This window comes from Liolophura sinensis, chromosome 6, assembly GCF_032854445.1.
Source record: "Liolophura sinensis isolate JHLJ2023 chromosome 6, CUHK_Ljap_v2, whole genome shotgun sequence".
In the NCBI taxonomy this organism is placed as follows: Eukaryota; Metazoa; Mollusca; class Polyplacophora; order Chitonida; family Chitonidae; genus Liolophura; species Liolophura sinensis.
Genome location: NC_088300.1, coordinates 34,031,060 through 34,052,106, shown reverse-complemented (window position 1 = coordinate 34,052,106; position 21,047 = coordinate 34,031,060). Strand labels below are relative to the sequence as shown.

Sequence of the window (21,047 nt, the reverse complement as noted above, 5' to 3'; positions counted from 1 at the left end):
TTGTTTTTTAAGACAGCGCTCAAAATATTTCGCGGTTGTCAGTTTTAATTGATGGAGAAAACTGATGCAGGCCTACCCGTTTAATATTTACTTAATAACTGGCAATAACCCACCGATGACGACAAAAATCTCAGAAATTCTTTCTGTGAAGCTCGGTATGAACTATACACCTCGTGTATCTGAGCAGTTGAAAGACAACGCACCACGAAACAGCCAACCCCCGTATGTTTCCCTTGTATATGACTCCAGCAAGGGTGAATGAAATGTCAGACAGTATCGAGCGTCTCCATTCCCCTGGATGTCAAACAACCGTCAAAGGCATGACGTCATAATCACGGGAGCGCAACGAGTTGTCACACGTCGTTCGGTGGATGATATCACACACTTCCATTCGTGTTTGTGACGTCAGGGTTTCTACTGAATGACGTTTATTGATTGTGTCTGCAGAGACGTTAGCAACGTACATCAAATGGCGTGTGGACGGAGATTCGTTTGATCGAGGGTTTAATGCAGAGTACCGCGGTGAGTAGCTAATAAATCAGTGCCTCATGCAACAATCACGTAACCTTACCACTTAAACATGCATAGATCCATTAAATTCAAGTGAATCTGGGTCATACTGAAACGGCAGCAAGACCAGCCGCCATCTTGAGCAAGGCGTAAACAAAACATTAAAGAGAACGTCTAGGTATTGTGAAATTTAAGACGTTTTTGAGATAGAGTGTCATAACTGAAATGAAGATTCAATTCAAAGCTCTAAAATGTTTAATTTTTAATGCCCGCTGACACAGACGGGTAAACCGCTGACTGGCTGTCTGAGCTGCCATCGATCGACTATTAGCCTCATGGCTTTAGGTGCCGTGTTCGAATTCGGCACTCGCTGTTTCGGCTGCAGTTTGTTAGCTACCTGACAACAGTCAGAGTCATTTTCCGGCCACTGTGAGTTGTTTTCTGTTTTTTTTTTAAATATTTTTTTGTATAGGCTGCGGTGAGTAGTTTATGGGAGGGCGACGTTATTGTTGTCTTAGTGATGGCAGTACGCTTGTTCTTTCGTGCATTAACAGTGCAAAACAGTAACTGAAATAATAAGCTAACAACCATTCCATGTTTGATATTTTTTAGTACTGCGGCAGCTGCACCTCACTCTAAACACTCCCGACCACAGGTCAAGGTACGAGGCTGAAACACATGTCTCGTGCACAGTGATCCTGATGAAAGCTCTACTTCGCTTTTTAATGGTATGTATATATATAGGCTTATATACGCGTTTCTTAGTGGGCGAATAATCTCATAGGCATGTTAAGCTGTGTTACTGATGAATAAATACGCACAATCCGATTAACATAAATGAGAATCTCACATGCTTAAGGAAATAAGAATGTATTTATTAAATTGTGGAATTAAACATGGATCGAGTCTTTGTGCTTGTCATTCAAATTAAGCACAATTAAGCTACACAGCCCACTGACCTTCCAAGCTTAGGGCGACGGCGTCCAAGGTGATGATTCTCGGTATTGGGTTGTTAGCACAGTTGGTAGAGGTAGAGCGTCCGCTTCTGGAACGGTAGATCCAGGATCAATCCTGGGTCGAGTCACACCTAAGACTTTAAAAGAGGAAGTTGTAACTTGCTCGCCTGGCGTTCAGCATGAAGGGGATAGTGCAACGACTGGTTGACCCGGATCAGTATAATGGCTCGGGAGGGGCAGCTTACTTGCCTTCGGTAAGTCGTCTCAGTGAAGAAACACTAGATAAAAGAGCAGTGGAAATCCGTCCTGCGACAAGGAGGCACATTACATACACCATATGGATTCCTTCGTCGTCATGTGACTGAAAAATTGTTAAGTACGACGTTAAACCCCAAGCACTCACTCACTCGGATTGTTAAGATAGCTAGAGTTATCTCCCATGTTATTCCGTCCTCTTGATATTGGACTAATCATCAATGTTACTTTTTCATTCATATACACGAAGCAAATTGGTTTTTCATTTTGTGCTTTGCATTTATGGATGAACAGAAACAACCACAAGCTAGTAAAGTTGAAGAAAAACTTTTTGATGTGGACTTGTGGAATAAATAGAGAAAGATTTCACCTGCTTGATGACTAGAGGGTTTATGGCTGAATGCAACCATTTGACTAATGATGGAAACCCTTAGATCCTGTCATATGTACCTGCCACTCTCCACAGTTGACTCGTTAAGCTGTGAAGTCGAATTTGTGTGACAATACGAATGTCTTTATTTAGCACACTCTAGTGATATCGTAACTATTATTTGTTGTTTGGGGGCCTCTGTGGCCCGGTGGCTAGCTGCTAGCACAGGACAATGGCCCAGGGTCCTCTCATCAATGCGATGGATCTGAGTTCAAGGCCAGCTCATGCTGGCTTCCTCTCCGGTGGAGGGTCTGTCAGCAACCTGCGGGTTTTTGTGGGTTTCTTATCACCATAATGCTGACCGCCCTCATAAAGATGAAATATTCTAGTATTCGGCGTAAAAATTCAATCAAACAAATAAATCATGATATACCTTTTTTTTCCTCAACAGAAATTAATACCAGCACGATTTCTTTTCTCTGAGTCAAACGAGGACGTAAGCTCATTTAAGGTTGCCAGTGAAGGTAAGTTTCCGACAAATGAAAAACTTTAAAACAATTATGAAACGCATACAAAAAGGAAAATAGTTGGATTTTTTTTTTTTAATTAAAGAAATGTATATTTTTGAGTACCGGTGTAGGACAAAGATGTACATGTAATATAGTTTATAACCAATATGTCTACTATTGTGGGCGGTGAAAAAATGACTTGGTCATTTCTCCTCTCCCATAATTAGATATTGTGGGAAATTATTGGCAAATTGCCAATGTAATTAACTTTCAGAGAGCGCGTTGAGTATATACGTGGATGAAATCATACAGGAAGTTAATGCTGACTCAGTGTTAGAGGCGGACAAAGAAGGTATGTAGAATTTATGATGAACTGTAAAACCCACTAACACTTCTGTCAATCTTTAATTAAAGAGGCTGTACCGGTCATATTTGGCAGAAAATTAACATTTACGAATCAAATCAAATTTTCTGCATACACCAATAATAGCTCAAACTGTTGCCTTTCAGTAAATATCAGGCTATGATTCAAAAAGTTTGAAAACGTTAAAATGTATATGTTTATTAATATTCGTAACTTTATCGCCGATTTTGAATGGTAATGCGCGCACAGGCAATGTTGATATTTTATGAAAGGTAATGGATATTTGGTCTTTTTGTGCATTATTTACATTATACCCTGATCATACATTTACAAGTACCCAAATTTTATCTTTTTTCTTTGTTTAAAAGATTCTTTAATTGAGAAGTACATTGCGCGAATCCTATACAGAGTTCTGGAAGAGGAGCAAACTGCAGAAGGTTAGTCTTTGGGCTGATGCCGACCCTAAAAATGTCTTTGAAATGACTTTTTTTGGAGTCAAAAACCTTGACCCTAAATATTTGACCCTGCATCTTAGGGTGGAAAGGCCTTGATCCCTGAAAAATCGGATCAGGCTGACCCTAACATTTTGACAGTGTACCTCGAACATAACGCATTACAAAAACCCGATTATTCATCATGGTAGTCAGTGGAAAAGACAATCAAGAAGAAGATATAGAGGAGGGAGATGACAATTATACCACTGACAATGCATGAGACAACAAAGACAGTTAGATGTAAAACCTTAATTCTACACGGCCGATTCCACGAAACCAATAAATTCAAAATTTTAAATTTGATTTGAATTAGGCTTATTCCTTAGACGCTTGCGGTGATGAAACTGCGAACACAAGTTTTATGTTAATGTAAATGTAAGTCAGTTTGAAATTCTTATGCTATTAAACTATGTTTAATATGGCAGTTTAAAATTTTTACTTAAGTCAAGACTGGTTTTGTCAAATCTGTTGAGCAGCATTACGTTTCCTCTATGAAAACCCTCGTAAGGAATACAGTGTCTGTGTAAGTATAAGTTGGTACAGACCAAACCACATCAAACTTACTACCTGGCATAAAGCAAATCAGCAACAAGAAAGCATAAGATATCTTAAGATCTGTCGACGTACATTGTTCTTAATTCACCTTAATTACAGTAAGAATATAACAACTGGAATGTTTTTCATTCAGATATCAAAAATATAATTTTACATGAATGTTCGTAATATAGAAACTTTAATTCCGCCAATGCAGTATTTATGCAGATAAACACGCAAATAATACACTCAGTATGTTTGCAGTCTCGTAAAATTTATCTTTAAATTTTCTGTTATATTTTTATCTTCGTATAAATTTTTGATACAGATTCTGATATCACAGAGTACATCGATAATATTCTGAAAGCTGTACAGGAGCAGTTGCTAGCAGAAAAAGAACACATCAAAGATCTTGGTGATACAGCCTTCTGTTATCCACGAAAGTCAGGGGAACAAGACGAAGGTAAGCAATAATATACAGCGTTACATATTTCGAATGACTTCAGTCTTAAAAATGTTTGATTTGAAGGGAAGAATTTGATCGAAAACTTTTTCCAGATTTTGGTATATATATATTTGACATTACGTATGCATGACATAAATAAAGAATTCAGTAAAGAATAAATAAAGAACATATATATAAAATAATAATAATAATAAACTTAAGTTGAATGTAGATATTGCAGTGCACTGGTACATTGAGGGCATCCTCACAGCAGTTCAGCAGGATTTGTGCGCAGAGGAATTATCTTATAAAGAACTGGAGACAGAATCCGTTGCGAGCTCTGTTGAAGGTAAGAGGAAATGATATACAGTGGGTCAAATAACTAGTACCCGTCATCCAAGGAGGACACACGAGAGCCTTTGACTAACATTTATTTTGGTGCTTCTATGTCAGCGGATTTCAAGGTAAAATTGCATCGGGTTCACTGTATAGAAGGAAGACCGGATGACTTTTATCCGATATCAGTTCATAACTGGCACGTAAACGACAAATTCAGAGTTAAGCGAAAGACCTCCCCTCAATCTATTCGCGAATATCCGTGTTATTTCAGGGGAAGTCGAATACAGTTTTTTTGGCGTCAATATTCCAGGAAATTAGCTGACAGATTAATCGATATATACACCGAATCATTCCTTGTGTTAGAGTTGTTTAAAATAATCGGAGATAATATTAACTGCTTTAAGCAATATGCTCCCAAAAGGCAGACATTGTTCCATCAAAGTTTGATTGTCTTGTCCAGAGTATTTAGAGAGTATGCTTGGTCTTAATATGTGCAGTATTAAAGTAATCAGCAAACTGTAAGAATTATTTCAAATTTTATTATTGACTTCTTCAGAGTGTGACGACCAAGCGGATTTGGAGAGTATTCTAGAAGAGGTGCAGAACGAATTTGAGGACGACGTGTCCTGACAGCGATTCTCCAGATTTCGATATCGATTTTGACTTTATCATGCCACGGAGAGGGATGCCGTCAGTCAATCCTTGTTCATCAAAAACTCTGGTGAAAAAAACAAGGTCACATGGTACGAATCATACAATAATTGTAACGCTAATGAATTCCTTTATGAAACTGGCTAACTGAAGAGCCCGGAAACAAGGGCTAGACTAAAGACCATGGCAAGATGTGGATTAGATGTGGAATTTAGCGAGAAACATGTCGAACCCTCATAAGCAAGTAAACCAGCAAGGCCTTTAAAGAAAGAATAGTTTGAAGAAAATGTTTTAACAGGTTTTAATGTGGGGGTTAAATTTTTAAGCCGGTTTAATTGGAGAGCGCGTGTGTTCCTGATGGTGTGACATAAATAATTTGGAAAGTAGGTCATATTACCCACAGGGCCATACCATTCGTGCAAACTCACCTCCGTCGTACGCATGGCTCGTAAACTAGGGCTTTTATAATCTCTTTTTCTCTTTATGTCTCTAGGTATGGGATGTTCTGTCATAGCAAACAAAGCACAACTCGTGGAGAAAGGAAATCCATCTTCACTGAAAAGAAACCCAATCAAAACCAACAAGTATGGTAAAGAGGGTAAAATGCCACAAGTGAAAAATGCGAACAAGATGGGGACAAATGAGAGACTGATAAAGAGTGGTATATAACGAAAGATTCGTTCGGAAACTGGAACGCAGAAAATAGTCCAGCCTCTCCAAACGATACGGCAAAAGTGGAGAAGCATGGTAGGTGGTGTAACTCAGGTCAACTCGGACGTCCTTTAGATAATAAAGGGGAGACAATCAAGCAAGGCTGGACAGTGGGAGAAAACAAGGAGAAATGTAACGTTTCTAGGCCGCGTGTGCCAACACCACCAGCATCCCTACCACCACCAACCGATAACACGCTAATGGAGAGTGACAAAGAAAAAACAATCCAAATAGCTGAAAATGAAAATAACGACGGTTTGTCCAAGACAGTTGAGGACACACCAGGAAATAGTTCTCTACAGGAGAGGAGGCCTTGTGAGAGTTTGGAAGGGGCCATGGAATTCAACGACACCCTTAAAATGGACGATAGTTTAATGAAGAATAAAACCATGGCGAGACAGGATAGAAAGAATGAGCATCAAGATGTGTTAGTCTCAAGAAAATCCGAAGTGATCAGAGGGAAAACCAAGTTAGGAAATATAACATCCTTGCAAGAACCAAAGGTAAGAATGAATGATTATGGCTTACACACCACTTTGGCAATATTTCAGCCATATCGTGGTGATCAAAGGTAAGAAAGGGGTCATTTGAGCTTGGTTATTAAATTCAAAAGTGTATTTAATGGTTTGCGTCCTGTGACCTTATTAAGATGGAAACGTACTTCGGTGCTAATTTTCATTTTTATTGGGGCCTCCGTGGCTCAGTTGGTTAGCGCGCTAGCGCAGCGTAATGACCCAGGCATCTCTCACCAATACGGTCGCTGTGAGTTCAAGTCCAGCTCATGCTGGCTTCCTCCCCGGTCGTACGTGGGAAGGTCTCTCAGCAACCTGCGGATGGTCGTGGGTTTCCCCCGGGCTGTGCCTGGTTTCCACCCACCATAATGCTGACCGCCATCGTATAAGTGAAATATTCTTGAGTGCGGCGTAAAACACCAAATAAATAAATAAATAAATAAATTCATTTTTATTAAGAGGCCAAAACAACTCTTAGTAGTAAGGTAGTCTAAAGGTCTCAAACTTAGTCAATAAACTGTTTTTGAGTCTGACATAAGTTTAAGACAGCTTCGTGATCATGGGCCTGAGGATTATCAACTCTTTTTGTCCATTAAAACAGATTGTTGTTCGCCCCACACGAGGAAGTCACGCTGCCAGAAGTCTGGCACCAGCCAGTCTTAACAGTGATGGCAAACCAATACCGCGGCCAAGTCGTAGATCTTCCAGTAATCCGTCCACAGCTAATGAAACTGAAAAACCGACTCACTTTGAAAAGAAGTTTCAGGCAAAGAAGAAACCATCTCGTCCCAAGACAAGGGTAACGATGATCGAGACACCCAGAAAGCCGATCTGGGAAAGATACAAGAAACCCGAGGTAAAGTATTTTTATACACATTCTGAATACGTACGATAGCACAGAGCGAAGTATCCAAATCGTGGTTAAGATCATCATTCGCTTAAAAAAATCAAGTCAAATTCCCAAAGACCAGTTTTAATGGAGGTTAGTCATCTGGAATTAGAAGTAGTCAACAGTTTCCAAGTCGGAAACATATTGTCCGATGCGTCAAATCCAATACCCAGCTTGCGATTTACGCTATACCCAATAATATTTCACTAATACGCTACACAACATCCTGCGATAAAGCAAGAAAGGTATGAGGGTAACTCAGTCACTCTTTTATTGCTACTGTTCATATAAACACAGCTGATAATACTGTTCAGTGTGACGGTAAATTGCAGCGTCATTATATTTCACACTAGGGGCGCGTTTTTCACAAAGCTGTCAGGTGTACCGTGCTGACGTGTACCTTCACTATACAGTCATAGAAGTTGCGCCAGGCGAAATTTACCATTGCTTTGTAAAACAGGCACCAGATTAGAAAGTGTATTGCGTGTTTGGTTATCAAGCTTTCTGGGATAAAGCGGTGTTAACAGTTGCCCTAAATACGAATGACATCAACATTAAATATCCAAAGTTGAGAAAGAGTGGTGAGTTTTTATTCTTTTTTGCTAGTGCAGCGTAATGACCCAGGAGTCTCTCACCAATGCGGTCGCTGTGAATTCAAGTCCAGATCATGCTGGTTTTCTCACCGGCCGTACGTGGGAAAGTCTGTCGCAACCTGCGGATGGTCGTGGGTTTCCCCCGGGCGCTGCCCGGTTTCCTCCCACCATAATACTGGCCGATGTCGTATAAGTGACATATTCTTGAGTGCGGCGTAAAACACCAATCAAATAAATAAATAAATAAATAAATAAATAAATAGAATCTGAACTATATACAAAATGCTGCTCTAATCATAAGTTGAATTTATATCAAAAGAATTGATAACCGTAAACATTTGTTAACTTTTTCATGAAATAATAGAGCTGCATTAATCAAAACTACATTAGCCTTTCAGCATGACAATCACCACAACACTTTAATGTTACAAAAAGTGTTTCATTAAGCAATCAATGGTTTTATTTCTTACTGCAGACAAACTCCGCGGAGTGTAAAAATGTGAATACTGTGGGGATGAAGAAGGTTACCAGAGTGCGGAGAGCAACGAACCCATCGGCTCCCATTACATTTCCGCCGGAAAACAGTCCCAAGGCATCTCTAGCAATGTCCGAAACCGGAGACCCTAAAATGTTGCCCTCTAAAAGCAACTCAAGTTCTGAGACAACTGTGGCAATATCTGGAACGGAAATCTCTACAGCATTTCCAACCAAGATTAGCTCGGACAATGACGTGGTTGCGGACACGGACGATTCTTCAAAGAACAGCAAAGAGATTAACTTATTAGATTTGCCAATTAGCGAAATTACTGACATCGAGACAGATCAACTCCACGGAGACTATTCAGCTGTTATCGCGATCGGAGGCCCCGAACAAGATTCCTCCACTGCACCTACCCAGCTTTTTTTGTCTAAAGGAAACATGGAATTGCTCATTGACTTCGGTGAACCTGAGTTCTCGGTGGTAGGGTCAGACTCTTTAGAAACACTTGTTAATCACAACTGTAGTCAAAGTGTGGATCAATCCAACAGCTCAGGAAATCTACATAATTTGGAAATCCCGGGAAAGCTAATTACTAGTGGTGAAGACTCATTAACTGATCCATACCAGGACGTATCCATCCATTCAGAAAAGCATACATGTGGAAATTTGGTTTACTCAAATTTGTCGACACAAGGAATGCTTAAGCCACTGAAAGTTCAGACTGAGGACAGTGAAAAGTATGTAAAAAAAGAAGAGACATCATCCAAACAGATACTGGAAGTGAATCAAAACGATGCTCCTGTTATAACTTCGTGTAGTAGCAATGGCGCAGCAAACTCAAAAGTAGGAAATGAGGCAAATTCCCAGATATCCCCATATTTTGACCTGGAACAAGTACAATGGAATTCAGGTTTATGTGCTCGAGACTTGAACGAAAAACCGAAAGGTAATCAGACATTATGCATCCAGTGCAAAAGCAGTCCTGTGGTCCCGCTATTATCAAATAATGTTTGTAGTGACAGTTCTCATCACAATGGTGTATCCAACGAGTCTGACGGATTGAGCGGTTTAAACAATTTGATGTTTACACAACTTTCACAGTTTGGACAAAACAGACCAGTCCAGCAAATATCTGAAGCGAATGGGGTTCCTCTAGCTTCCACCTCCGGTCCCACTGGAATACCGCTCACGACGCCGATTCACGATCAAGAGCGGACTTATGAAGAGTCTAATTTATTAGAAGGCTTGAAGAAAAGCGGTGAAAAACCACTAAGTGGTGATAGGGCCGTACAATCCTCAACTCTGGATGTTTGTAATGATGTGAAAGATTCAGCCCAGCAAATAATTGATGAAGGCACACCAGTTAAAGCCCACAAGAAGGTTGACAAGAACTGCAATGAACAAAGAACAGACCAGGTAGACAAAAGCGATGTTTCACGGATGGAAGAGTCGTCTGTTACTTTGAGGAGAAAAAGGAAGTCTTTTATACCTATCCCAATAAGTCGACTGTCTTCGAATAGGAGACATGAGACATCAATAGATAATTCCAGGTTATCAGTTTTGGAAAATCGATCATCTGAAGTGCCTGACCATAGAGTCAACTTACCAACCGAATCATGCAAGGAAACGTTAAAAGATGGGGATGGAGGGCGGAAAAGCCCTGTCAATTCTAGAAGTGAGGGAGACGAACGTAGTGCTGAGAGAATTGCACACAGAAAAAAGATTAGTATCTCTGTGGGACCAAGCACGAACAAAACCTTTCGTCTGCGAACGGAGTCTTTAAAAAAGGACGTTGTGGAAAAGGCATCTAAGAAGAAATCCACACGAGTTACTCTGAAGAGGTCCAAAACAGCTCCAAGTCCCAGATCGACGGACGCTTCTGAACAGAGCGTAGCTAATGCCAAAGTGCGGGTGTCTAGAAAAGACCGACTGTCTGGTGAAAAGGAGGACGTCAGTAATAAACACGCAATCAACAAACGCCCTATCAAGAAAAGATCAAGTTCAGACATGGAGGGTAAATTCTGTTCTCAAGAGAATGAGAAACTGAATATTGATAACGAAAATGGAGGAATTGAACAAGATGCGGACAAGGATAAAACGTTAGTTTCCGTTGTTAAAGCTGAAATACCACCAACTTTGAAGCCAAGCCCAAAAATCGTAAATGTTTTGTCAGAAAGCAATCCAGTAATAAGCGAATTGGACCCACTACACGAACATGCCGACAAACATCAAACAAGTCATGCAACTATTACTTTCAAATATCCACGAACTTTTGCCCTGAAAGACTTCTGTCCAAAAGTAGATTGGTCCAATTGCGATGAACGAGCGCAGTCAGCGGTTGATCCTAAAAGAACACCACGAAAGGAAAATCCAGACAGTGAGTGCTTTGAGAGCTTGACACAAACAGAACAAAAGCATCTTACTGAATGCAGACGATCGGGATCACTAAGTAACTGTAAAGAAGAGACCACGAAAGATCAACGTGAAAATGTGTTGAAAGAAACGGGAAAACAGATCATTGAGTCATACTTGGATAAACAAGTGGAAATTCGCAAGTTGTCCCCCGAAGCTCGTCATCGGGAGGTCGTGCGCTGGGCCTGTGACCGTAATCAACATCTGCCCACCGAACATGTTCATTATTCCTCGGATATAAAGCTGCTTTCGGATGAACTGACTGGCAGCAGGAAGGAACAGAACTTTGTGGGAGTGTGCTCAACACCGCACACTTTACTTCGTGGTAACGGGCGATCCGATGGAGAAGTTTGCTGCAGTAGAAAGCAGAGTAGCACCGCCACATGCACACCACTGCTCATGTTACTTATCAAGGCTCACATGCAGCAGCTGTCTCAGTCTTATCCACAAATTTCTCTGTGCCTGGAGAATTACCGAAACTATTATCCTCTCCAAAGAAAGATACTTCTCCTGAATCCGTTCTGTTTTATTTCCTTGGAATACCAAAACGAGTTAACCAAACCCGTTTTGCTGAAAGCGCTTTCTGGTCCGATGAAGAGAGATGATGTGAAGGTGACGGAAGTTGGGGAAGTTACATATCAAACCGAAAACTGGGAAACACAGCAAGAGATCCCCAGTCAAGAAAACGTGACCAAGCAACAAATGTATCCATTCGACCCTGCAAAACTGGGAATTGTTTTGAAATGGCTTATTGAAAAATTCCATGAAACATCTCAATACATGCATATGATGGAAAGTCAGCAAAATGAGAGGATGACGGCGTCAATGAAGTCCTGTGACTCCCCCAATACCCATGATTCCATAGCGGAAATGACGTGTGATGAAGAGGTAAATAAGTAAAAATAATTCGTTTTATCGTTGGATATTTATTATTGAAAGTGCGCTATAATAGGTGTATTTATGTGTACAACGACAAAGATAAGCCAGATAACGATTTCATGTGCGCGTCACACATCTGTGTCTGCAGTAGGGAAAAAGAAATAATGAACACGTACAATACTGGTTAGCCCATGCATATACATGTACGTGTATGGCGATGTTTATTTATTTGATTGATGTTTTACGCTGTACTCAAGAATATTTCACTTATACGACGGCGGCCAGCATTATGGTGGGAGGAAACCGGGCGGAGCCTGGGGAAACCCATGACCATCTGCAGGTTGCTGCATGACCTTGTATGGTGATATAAATTCCCTAAAAGCGCGACTAAGGTGTGAAAATAGCTTTCACATGTCGTAAAACACAAAAACGAATCACAAAGTTAATGTATGCATAACTGTGAAAAGACTTAGACATGTAAACGACTAAAACCCTACGACGTGAGTGATGTAGTAGGCTAATCTTTGTTTTCAAAACAGATAAGTTGGTATGGCGTATTGCGTTCCTCAAGCGAGCAGGGGCTGGTAGAAGACAAGTTTACAACAGGTATGAATGTGTGATGTTCAGTAAATCTTCTGCACATTTAATTTTTCCCATCATTAAAACAGAATTTGTCATGAATTTTGAAATATTCGGAAAATCTTGATACCCTTTTTATGCTGACTTTAATGTTACAACGACGTTTTATTTATTTATTTGTTCGTCGTTTATCGGCGTACTCTATACTTTCCGAAGTTTGATATAAGGAACCGTGGTAGTAGGTACAGAACGTCGTGTAAGACCACACGGAAGAGTACCTTCCCACGTTTCTTGTCAACAATGTCCAAAAGGAATGGAAGCGGGCGAATTCCTGGTCGAAATTTCATTTATTTGATTTATTTATTTCATAAAATAAAACGACAGCGGCCAGCATGATGGTTGCAGGAAGCCGGACAGATCGTGGGGGAAAACCCACAACCATCCCACGTACGACCTTCCCACGTACGATTGGAAATTGCTAGCATCTAACCACTTCAGCCACAGAGATCGAAATTGAGATTCATCCCCAAAACAAACGTCTTAATCACGCCACCACGACTCCCCCCCCGCTTTGCCCCCACCCCCAAAAGTTTTAAACAGCGTTACTGTTTCTGCTTTAGACAGGAATGCGCTGATGTCAGACTGCAATTGGACACAAGACCATGACACGTCCACAGCTGGGATCAACTCTGAAGAAGATGAGGCCATCATACCGGTAATGTACCTTTATAATGGTTCACATTTCATATTTTTCTGAAAACGTGTAGTGCAAACGTTTTCAGTGATGTTTATGAAAGAAGCAAATTCATTCACTTGGTAAATGTAAAGTTAGTTCGTTTACATCGTTGTACGGATTATTTAAGATTTGGATCTTCTATGCGTGTAAGGTTATTGTAACAAAGGGAGGTAAGTAGATCTTTTCACTTCGAAGTCGTGTCGAGAATGCTATAATCTTTCTATAAGACTGAATCAAATGAATTATTGTGTAATTTATCGTCTTGAAGCTTTGTGTAGTGAAGCATTTTCTTGCTGTTAAAAACAGTATGTGTTTGAACATATACTATGCTATACCTCACGAAAAGTAGCGCAGTTCAAGAATGTAGGCCAACTGATCATTTGTACACAATTGTAGTTGTGATAATAAAACTCAGCTAGATGATACGGACTAACTTGACATTGCCGGTGTCACACATGTTCTACATATTCGGAACAGGTATATATATGACGACATCATAATACAAAACTCAATAAAATAACAGCCGTGACGTTAGGCCTACTCTGTGATATATGATATTCAAACTCAGAATATTGCTTTTAGGTGTTATTTAACAGTGCAATGGCTTGTCATAGCGTCTAACCGCATTCACAGGATATATCCTGTACTACAACTTTGTTGTAATTTTAATGTGCTTATTTGGGCATTTACTTATTTGATTCGGTATTTACTCAAGAATATTTCATTTATACGATCGCGTGGGGAAACCCACGACCATTTGCAATTTGCTGTAGCAGACCTTTCTACGTACGGCCCACGAGCATAGCTTCCTTAACCGACTGTTTAGCTCACCAGCGAAGCACAGTGACTAATGTGCAGTGAAATTAAGTCCAGCCCATACTGGCTTCCTCTCCAGTACGTGGGAAGGGCTGGCAGCATTCTGCGGATGGTATTGGGTTTCCTCTGTCCATAATACATACAGAAAATATATACGACATAAAACACAAATCAAATAAAGAAAGAAATTGGAGCCTATATAGTTACTGGTGTTCTGTTTCTTTGTTGTAGATATTTTCTCATGTAGAAGATGAAACAAGCCATATGACTGGTTTGGGGGACAATACCGAGACGGCGTTAAGGATTGGTCAACACCAGGAGGATCACCATACCTACAGATTTGTGCTCTATTCTTCTATCGGTTAGTAATTCAGGTATTTTTTTTCTAATACAAGTACAACTGTGGAAAGCTCTTTCATATCTGTTCTATATTTTAAAGTTTATTACAATTCACACTACTTTGATTATAAAACATTTATGAAGACTCAGACGAGCAGAACGAGTAAGGTAAAGCAATTTTTTTTTACATCACAGTGATGTTAAAAGTGGAAAGTCCACAACCACGACGGAAAACTTTGGGAACAAGGGAGGCTACTCCAACAGGACAAATCTCGAGGGAAAGGGGGCAAAACTGCGACCCTGACAAGTCACCTAAAAGAAGCATTTGGGACACATTGGTACCTGTGCTTAGAATCATAACATATGATAAGTAATGACATAATATTGCGTAACATACAACATAATATCCAGTTTGTCTTAATTAATTAGTTAATTAGTTAATTAATAGAATCTGCTGCTATAACAGAATACCTTCAAGCATCACTCAGCCAACGGACTTTTGAAAAGTTGAACACAGAGAATGTAGTGATATTCAAAATTATAGCATTTTGTTTTAAATTTAGCTATCATGCTTGCCTCAAAATTGCTAACATTAAACTGTCACAGTAGAAAAGTTTTTGATTATCCGGTGGACATTTTTCTTTTCCAGGGGCTCAGAGCGAGAAGACAAAGAAACATCCGGCGTATCCTGCATTTGGTAAGAGATGTAATGTGATTAACCATTTCATTGTGATCATCACTACGTTTAGTCTGGACGGATTTTGAATTCCCATATAGGGGAGATATTTGGCGTGTCAGATTTGTGATTAGGCGGTAACTGATTTGTTTGTGTTGTTGTTCACAAATGCTGGAAATAATTTGTTTACTGGGGTTCGTTTGCAGTGGCATTAAGTCATAATGTTTACAGGAACCCGCCGATGGTTTACTCTTGGAACTTTGCTTTGCTACACCCGTAAACCTGATCACCCTCATACAGGTGAAAAAATCTTGAAAACGGCGTTAAACAGTTAGGCAAATAAATAAATAAATATGTTCAGAGGCTTAATATTGAATTAAAAACTCTTTGGTTACCCCAAACTAACCTAATTTCTAAACCTTCTGTATTTGTGTACAGTTCGAAATAAGTATATGTTTATAATTTCGTTTCTTTAAATTTCTTTTTTAGGTAAATCAAGGAATTCTGTTCGGAGACGTATGGGCTTTCTATTTGGCTTGTCTGTCAAAGCCGAAACAGCTCAGTCGTGCCTGATTTGGCACGAATTACAAGTTGTATGAGATTGAAACGTCGATAATTAAAACTGACATCTATTTACCGTTGTCTACAACAAGAGATTAGGAAAACAAAGATAGACAAAGATTATTAAAACGCTGTGTGTAGTTTATTGTAAATTATCATTTCAGTATTACCAGGATAAATGAGTTAAACTATTGAATATTCAAATAAAAACTGTGTAACGTTTCCAAAGTTTTACACAAAAGTGTGCTCCCATTTTCACCCACAATTATAAAATAAAAGTTTGTGAATCGTGGATGGTTTTTTTTTTATTATATCTCTTCGAATTATCATTCGATAAGTTTTTTAGACACTGTGAACAAAATCACGTCTTTTATATGGTTTAGTTCTATCTACTGACTTATAAGACAGTCTCTCACATAAATCATGTCAGATATCTATTGGCTTCTAGACGTTTGTCCAGTTTTCATATGTATCTCAATTGGGCCAATTTGTCTTGTGTATGCGAAGGCGTTTTTCGAAGGAATATATGACGGCAGACAAAAGGAGGGAGTTTCTTCGCAAAGTGGAGTTACTCCTCTTCTATTGGACTGGCCATATGTGCTGTGTGATTTTTGAGTTTACCACCCAACATTCAGAATCAGAAACAGTGCTTGGTGCTAATTAACTCCTAGCTAAGTGCACTTCATATATACAGGGCCTACAACCACACGTTGCCTTGGTAGTTAGGGGGTTACTTAACTGTGTGCACTTCATTGCAACCGTGAACCGTTACAGGACAAAGTTATGACTATACATCATCCTAGAAAGTATGTATTACTTCATGTCTGTTTCTTGTAGCGAGTCACGTATATTCAGTTGTCTGTAAAATCAGTCATAATCACTACCAGATTTGACACGCAACAATACAAGATATACCCATTTGATATAATGAACATATTATTACCTATTAAGAAAATACAGTTTGAATACTTTTTCTAATTCATAATGTTAAAATCTCTAAACTTAGATTCGACACCAAGAACTCATTGCCTCGGGTGACGTCATGATTTTCAGAAACAAGTTGCATGCTGGACAGTGGGCGTGGAGAGTAATTTGTTTTACAATGACTACACCAACTAGCGGCTATAACAAATTCCTCGCAGTAACACAAACTACAGTATTGTCTCCGCGAATAGATTACATGACTTTAATTTCCTAACACCCATCTCTAAATCTATACTGCCCTGACATTATATACTGCATGAGATGAATTAAAATTCATTTATTAAGGTTATATTGTGTTAAAACTTGTAAACAGGTTCAAACATAGCAGTGTAAGTAACAGAGTTTACAGGCAAGCCGATAGCAGTTTAGGTAACTGGTGTCACCCTAAGTGAAAACATGTTGATCGCTGCCCAATATCCAGGCATGCGACTGGTTCATGAAGAATTCTGACGTCACCGAGGCAATGGGTTCTTGGCGTCGAAACCGAGTTTATGGACTTCAACATTATGAATTAAAAAAAGTGTTCTATCTTCATTTTTCCTTGCATGAATATGAAAATTCCGACATATTCCACATGTAGAGCTTTCTTTTTTACGTGCTCACGGACTAAAGGGAAATTTTGGTAGTGAGTATGACTGATTTATAACGCAACTCGCTGAAAAAATCAACCAATTTATTTATTTATTTGATGGTGTACGCGGTACTCAAGAATATTTCACTTGACAAACATTATGGTGGGAGGAAACAGGCAAGGCCCGGGAGAAACCTACGACCATCCACAGGTTGCTGTCAGACCTTCCCACATACGGCCGGAGAGGAAGCCAGCATGAGCTGGGCATGAACTCACAGCGGCCACATTGGTGGAAATCAGCTATAAGATATAATGTCCATACCTAAATTATCATGACAGCAATTAAACCTTGCATTAAGAACTGAGTGACATTAATAATTACCACGAACGGCAATCAGACTCGTAACTGAACTAATCAAGGCTTTATTATAATTAGTCATCAAGCATAGTGTACTGCTAGTTACGTAAAAGCTGTCCATATGTCTTGTCGATAAATCAGCGAGACTGACATAAGCATTTATTATTCGTTGACATATAGAAGACCCTAGCATAATAAGAAACGTATAAATTTCAGATATATTCCTGAAACGGTTCGTTAATTTTTTCATTCCAAAATCAATAAACATGCTCTCTGTATTATATCTACTCTAACCTCTTGGTCACGAATCTACATGTTTTAACTTTAAACCACTTTACGTTCACGAAAATCGAGGCTGACAAAGTTGTCTTTCTTTAGGTCAAATCTAAAGAATAGGCCTAATACCACTTGTTAGGATTAAGTCTGGCTTATAAGCCTAATAAAGGTAGCTTCGTGATTCCGGGGCTGACGATATAGAACATCATTTCTTCAATCAAGATTTTTGCAATCTGATATCCTATGGTTCTAAGATTGGCAGAAGAATACATTCCCGCATGAAATCCCGAAAGAGCCACCGAGAGATGGTTTAGAACTCATTCATGACATGATGTCACTAGCAATCGCACACTAATGGGTAACATTGATGCTAAAGTAATTCTGTGAAGTAAAGCTGTGTAAATCTATTCTTCACTCCTGCCTTGCGATGACGTTTTGTGGACAAACTGGTGGCGTAGTACTCATGCATTACTCGAAATCGGGAGACCCCGGGATAACACCCAGGTCGGGGTCATACCAAGAACTTTTAAAACGGTACATGCTGCTGCTTCGCTTCGCACTTAGCAGTGAGAGGTAAGAAAGCGGAAACACGACTGCTTGGCCTAGTGTCAGTATAATGTGACTGGGTGTGGTGTCATGTCAGGTGTCTTCGGCATGATGCTTCAGTGGCGGCAGCACATTGGCGTCATGGACTCGCGATGTAAGTACGACGTAAAAACCCAAGCATACATATATACATACTCATTTGTTTCAAGAGAACAATGATTCAGTCCGGTTTGGACCCGACTGGCCTAAACGCAGGAGAGCGTACTCGATTTAAAAGACACCCATGAATTTTTATTACAAAATCTTTACATAGAGTACCATATGTGTACCATACACATTTCTTATTTTGAGCTGGTTTCACATTCAACTGGACACAGATCTCAGTTATTAATGTGAAGGAGTTGTCCAAACATTGTCGCCACTTGCATATATGTGTAATAAACATATGATTTTTGTTATCAGTAATGCTGTTGAATGAAAGCATTTGTCACCCTGCAAATCATTGATATATGGGTGCTTTTTTTTTGTCAGAAATTTTCGAAACTCATAGTACTGAAAATGATATATGTGCTATATCAGAATTTGCTTTTTTTGTAGTACCGGTACTGAACGACAAGCTATCTGTATATGCTCACTGTACAGCTTCCAATCGAGTCATAACGAAGGCTTAAACACCGTTATCCTTAATACCATCTCGCTTGGCATAAGAGGCATAGTACTTGTCGGTTCCGTATCAGTATAATGTGATGGATGGGGCGTCGTATATTGTGTCTTCAGCATGGCCTTCCAGCGAGGCAGCTGTGTATAGGTGTATCAGCATTGTGTCTGGCCTACTATAAGAGTCATCGTATAAATAACATTGTGCAACAACAATCTAGCATGTGTAAAACGACTTCTTTTCCTCGAGTGTATTCTTATTTCCGAAACCAGTTGTCTTTCTCTGTTATATATCACACTATCAGACTATCTTTCATATTGCTTTTTTTCTTTGTTTTTTTTTCTTATGCCAAACAATTGTACTTATCTCAAATAATCAGCCAAGAATCGATCAATAACATCTTAAGTATACATTACAAAAACGCTATACAATACCAGACAATGCCTTCAACAATGAACTGTGGAAAGATTCTATATGGCCACTCCATTGTTGCCTTGTATGCCTGCATTACAGTTTACAGCGTTGTACAATCTATTGTGCCTCTTAAACTTACCAGTTGAAGGAATTCAAGAATTGTTAACGTCGAGATTTGTAGTTTGTACATAACTGATTTACGACGCAAAAAAGTGAAAGGTCAAAAGTGATTGAAAGTACGCAAATTTGCATTATTTCGTTCGTGCCTAGCGTCAAGCGAAAAGCTGCCCGAAAAAACACTAGTCCTCCTTATTTGGCCTAATGCTGTATTTCACTGGTTCGGTATCTTAGTCATCTTCAAAATCTGTCCCAATTACTCAGTGTCCATCAACATCATAAGCTGCAAACAAAGTCTTTTTGATCGACAGACGCTGTCAACGTGCACTGTGATGAATATCCTTCCAGTAATTCTGTGTGTTTCGAAAAAGCAAGTCTTGTAAAAAAAAAGAATCAAAAGCTGTGATGCTCTGGCAAACAGACATGCAATGACGTAGGCATTTTTTAACAACCGCATGCGATCAAACCTATAATCTAGCGATGGAAATTAATTGGTGTGGTTTGTTATTTCTGAGCCTAAACAAGCGAACCTTGTTCGGCTGTATTGAAGATTAAACAACAGAATATAATCAGAGGTTAAAAAACTAGGATAGAGTCTATCCACATACCAATGTTATTAAACAGACAGATGAGTGGATTTACGAGCGTGCAAAAACGTACACTTTTAATAGCTTCTATTACCTCATTGGCTAACTGTGCCGTCGCTGACAACCAATCATAAACGCAGAGGTTTTTTGTGTGGACATATATACCCGTTATCTTCATCTCGAATGTGGTAAAGAACCAGCCGTTCATACAGACGAGTAACTAATACGTGCGACAGTTATGTTCTCAAGGTCAATAGCCTTTGTAAGGCTTTTTCAGGTTTTTTTTTGTTTTTGCTGGTGCTGGGAGTGGGAGAGCTGGAACCAACAACATTGTGAAAACGTAATCGTGTGTTGAATCACATTCGACCGAATAAAAAGTGCATATTTATATATTTATTAATTTTTTTTTGGTGTTTCGAGCTGGAGTTTTAAGGAAGTTTCACACACACATTACAGTGATTAGGTCTAAGCGCATTCCATCTTAGTGAAAGATCTTTATATCAGTGGGTCTAATCTAAATTGTACGTGTATTCAACGTGTTGAATATCCTTCGTTGTTATCTGCGTGTATATTAACTTTACATAAAGTTAGTTTCAACGAAAAGAACAAAGCGGGCAGGAATTAAAAACCTGGCCTACATTCCATTCTAAGCGATCATTTCGACATCCACAACACATGTGTACATAAAAAATTCTCTAAAATCAGGCCGATCAAATACAAGAAAATGAGAAACTGTCACGCTTTTTCGCATTCATCGAAAGAATATCACTTCTTTCTAGCTGACCATCCCTAATATCCACTATCTCAGCATGCACTCTCTTTATAATACATTTATATCGCAGTTCCGCTTAAAGTGCAAGTGAACCTTCGTATAAACACAACTCGTAAGTGCAATTAGGGGATAGTCGTTATTCCGGAGTTGTGC

The 21,047-nt window shown here is 39.4% G+C and overlaps 2 protein-coding genes across 2 annotated transcripts in view; both read left to right on the top strand.

Annotated features, from left to right (window-relative positions):
• Positions 1-115: 115 nt before the first annotated feature.
• On the top strand, positions 116-6,058 carry LOC135467121 (uncharacterized). The gene is made up of 10 exons (XM_064744881.1): positions 116-155; positions 448-522; positions 1,123-1,238; positions 2,543-2,615; positions 2,875-2,952; positions 3,333-3,401; positions 4,321-4,455; positions 4,670-4,786; positions 5,333-5,519; positions 5,921-6,058. The coding sequence occupies exons 1-9, from the start codon at positions 116-118 to the stop codon at positions 5,404-5,406; spliced, it is 777 nt and encodes a 258-aa protein (XP_064600951.1). The 3' UTR covers positions 5,407-5,519; positions 5,921-6,058.
• The window catches only part of LOC135467120 (uncharacterized), a 20,845-nt gene continuing 5,259 nt past the window's right edge, over positions 5,462-21,047 (top strand). The window contains exons 1-9 of the mRNA XM_064744880.1: positions 5,462-5,519; positions 5,921-6,088; positions 6,214-6,641; positions 7,252-7,506; positions 8,608-11,913; positions 12,444-12,510; positions 13,104-13,198; positions 14,267-14,396; positions 15,024-15,080. Of these exons, the coding sequence (XP_064600950.1) occupies positions 5,462-5,519; positions 5,921-6,088; positions 6,214-6,641; positions 7,252-7,506; positions 8,608-11,913; positions 12,444-12,510; positions 13,104-13,198; positions 14,267-14,396; positions 15,024-15,080 (4,564 nt within the window). The remainder of the gene's footprint in view (positions 5,520-5,920; positions 6,089-6,213; positions 6,642-7,251; positions 7,507-8,607; positions 11,914-12,443; positions 12,511-13,103; positions 13,199-14,266; positions 14,397-15,023; positions 15,081-21,047) is intronic.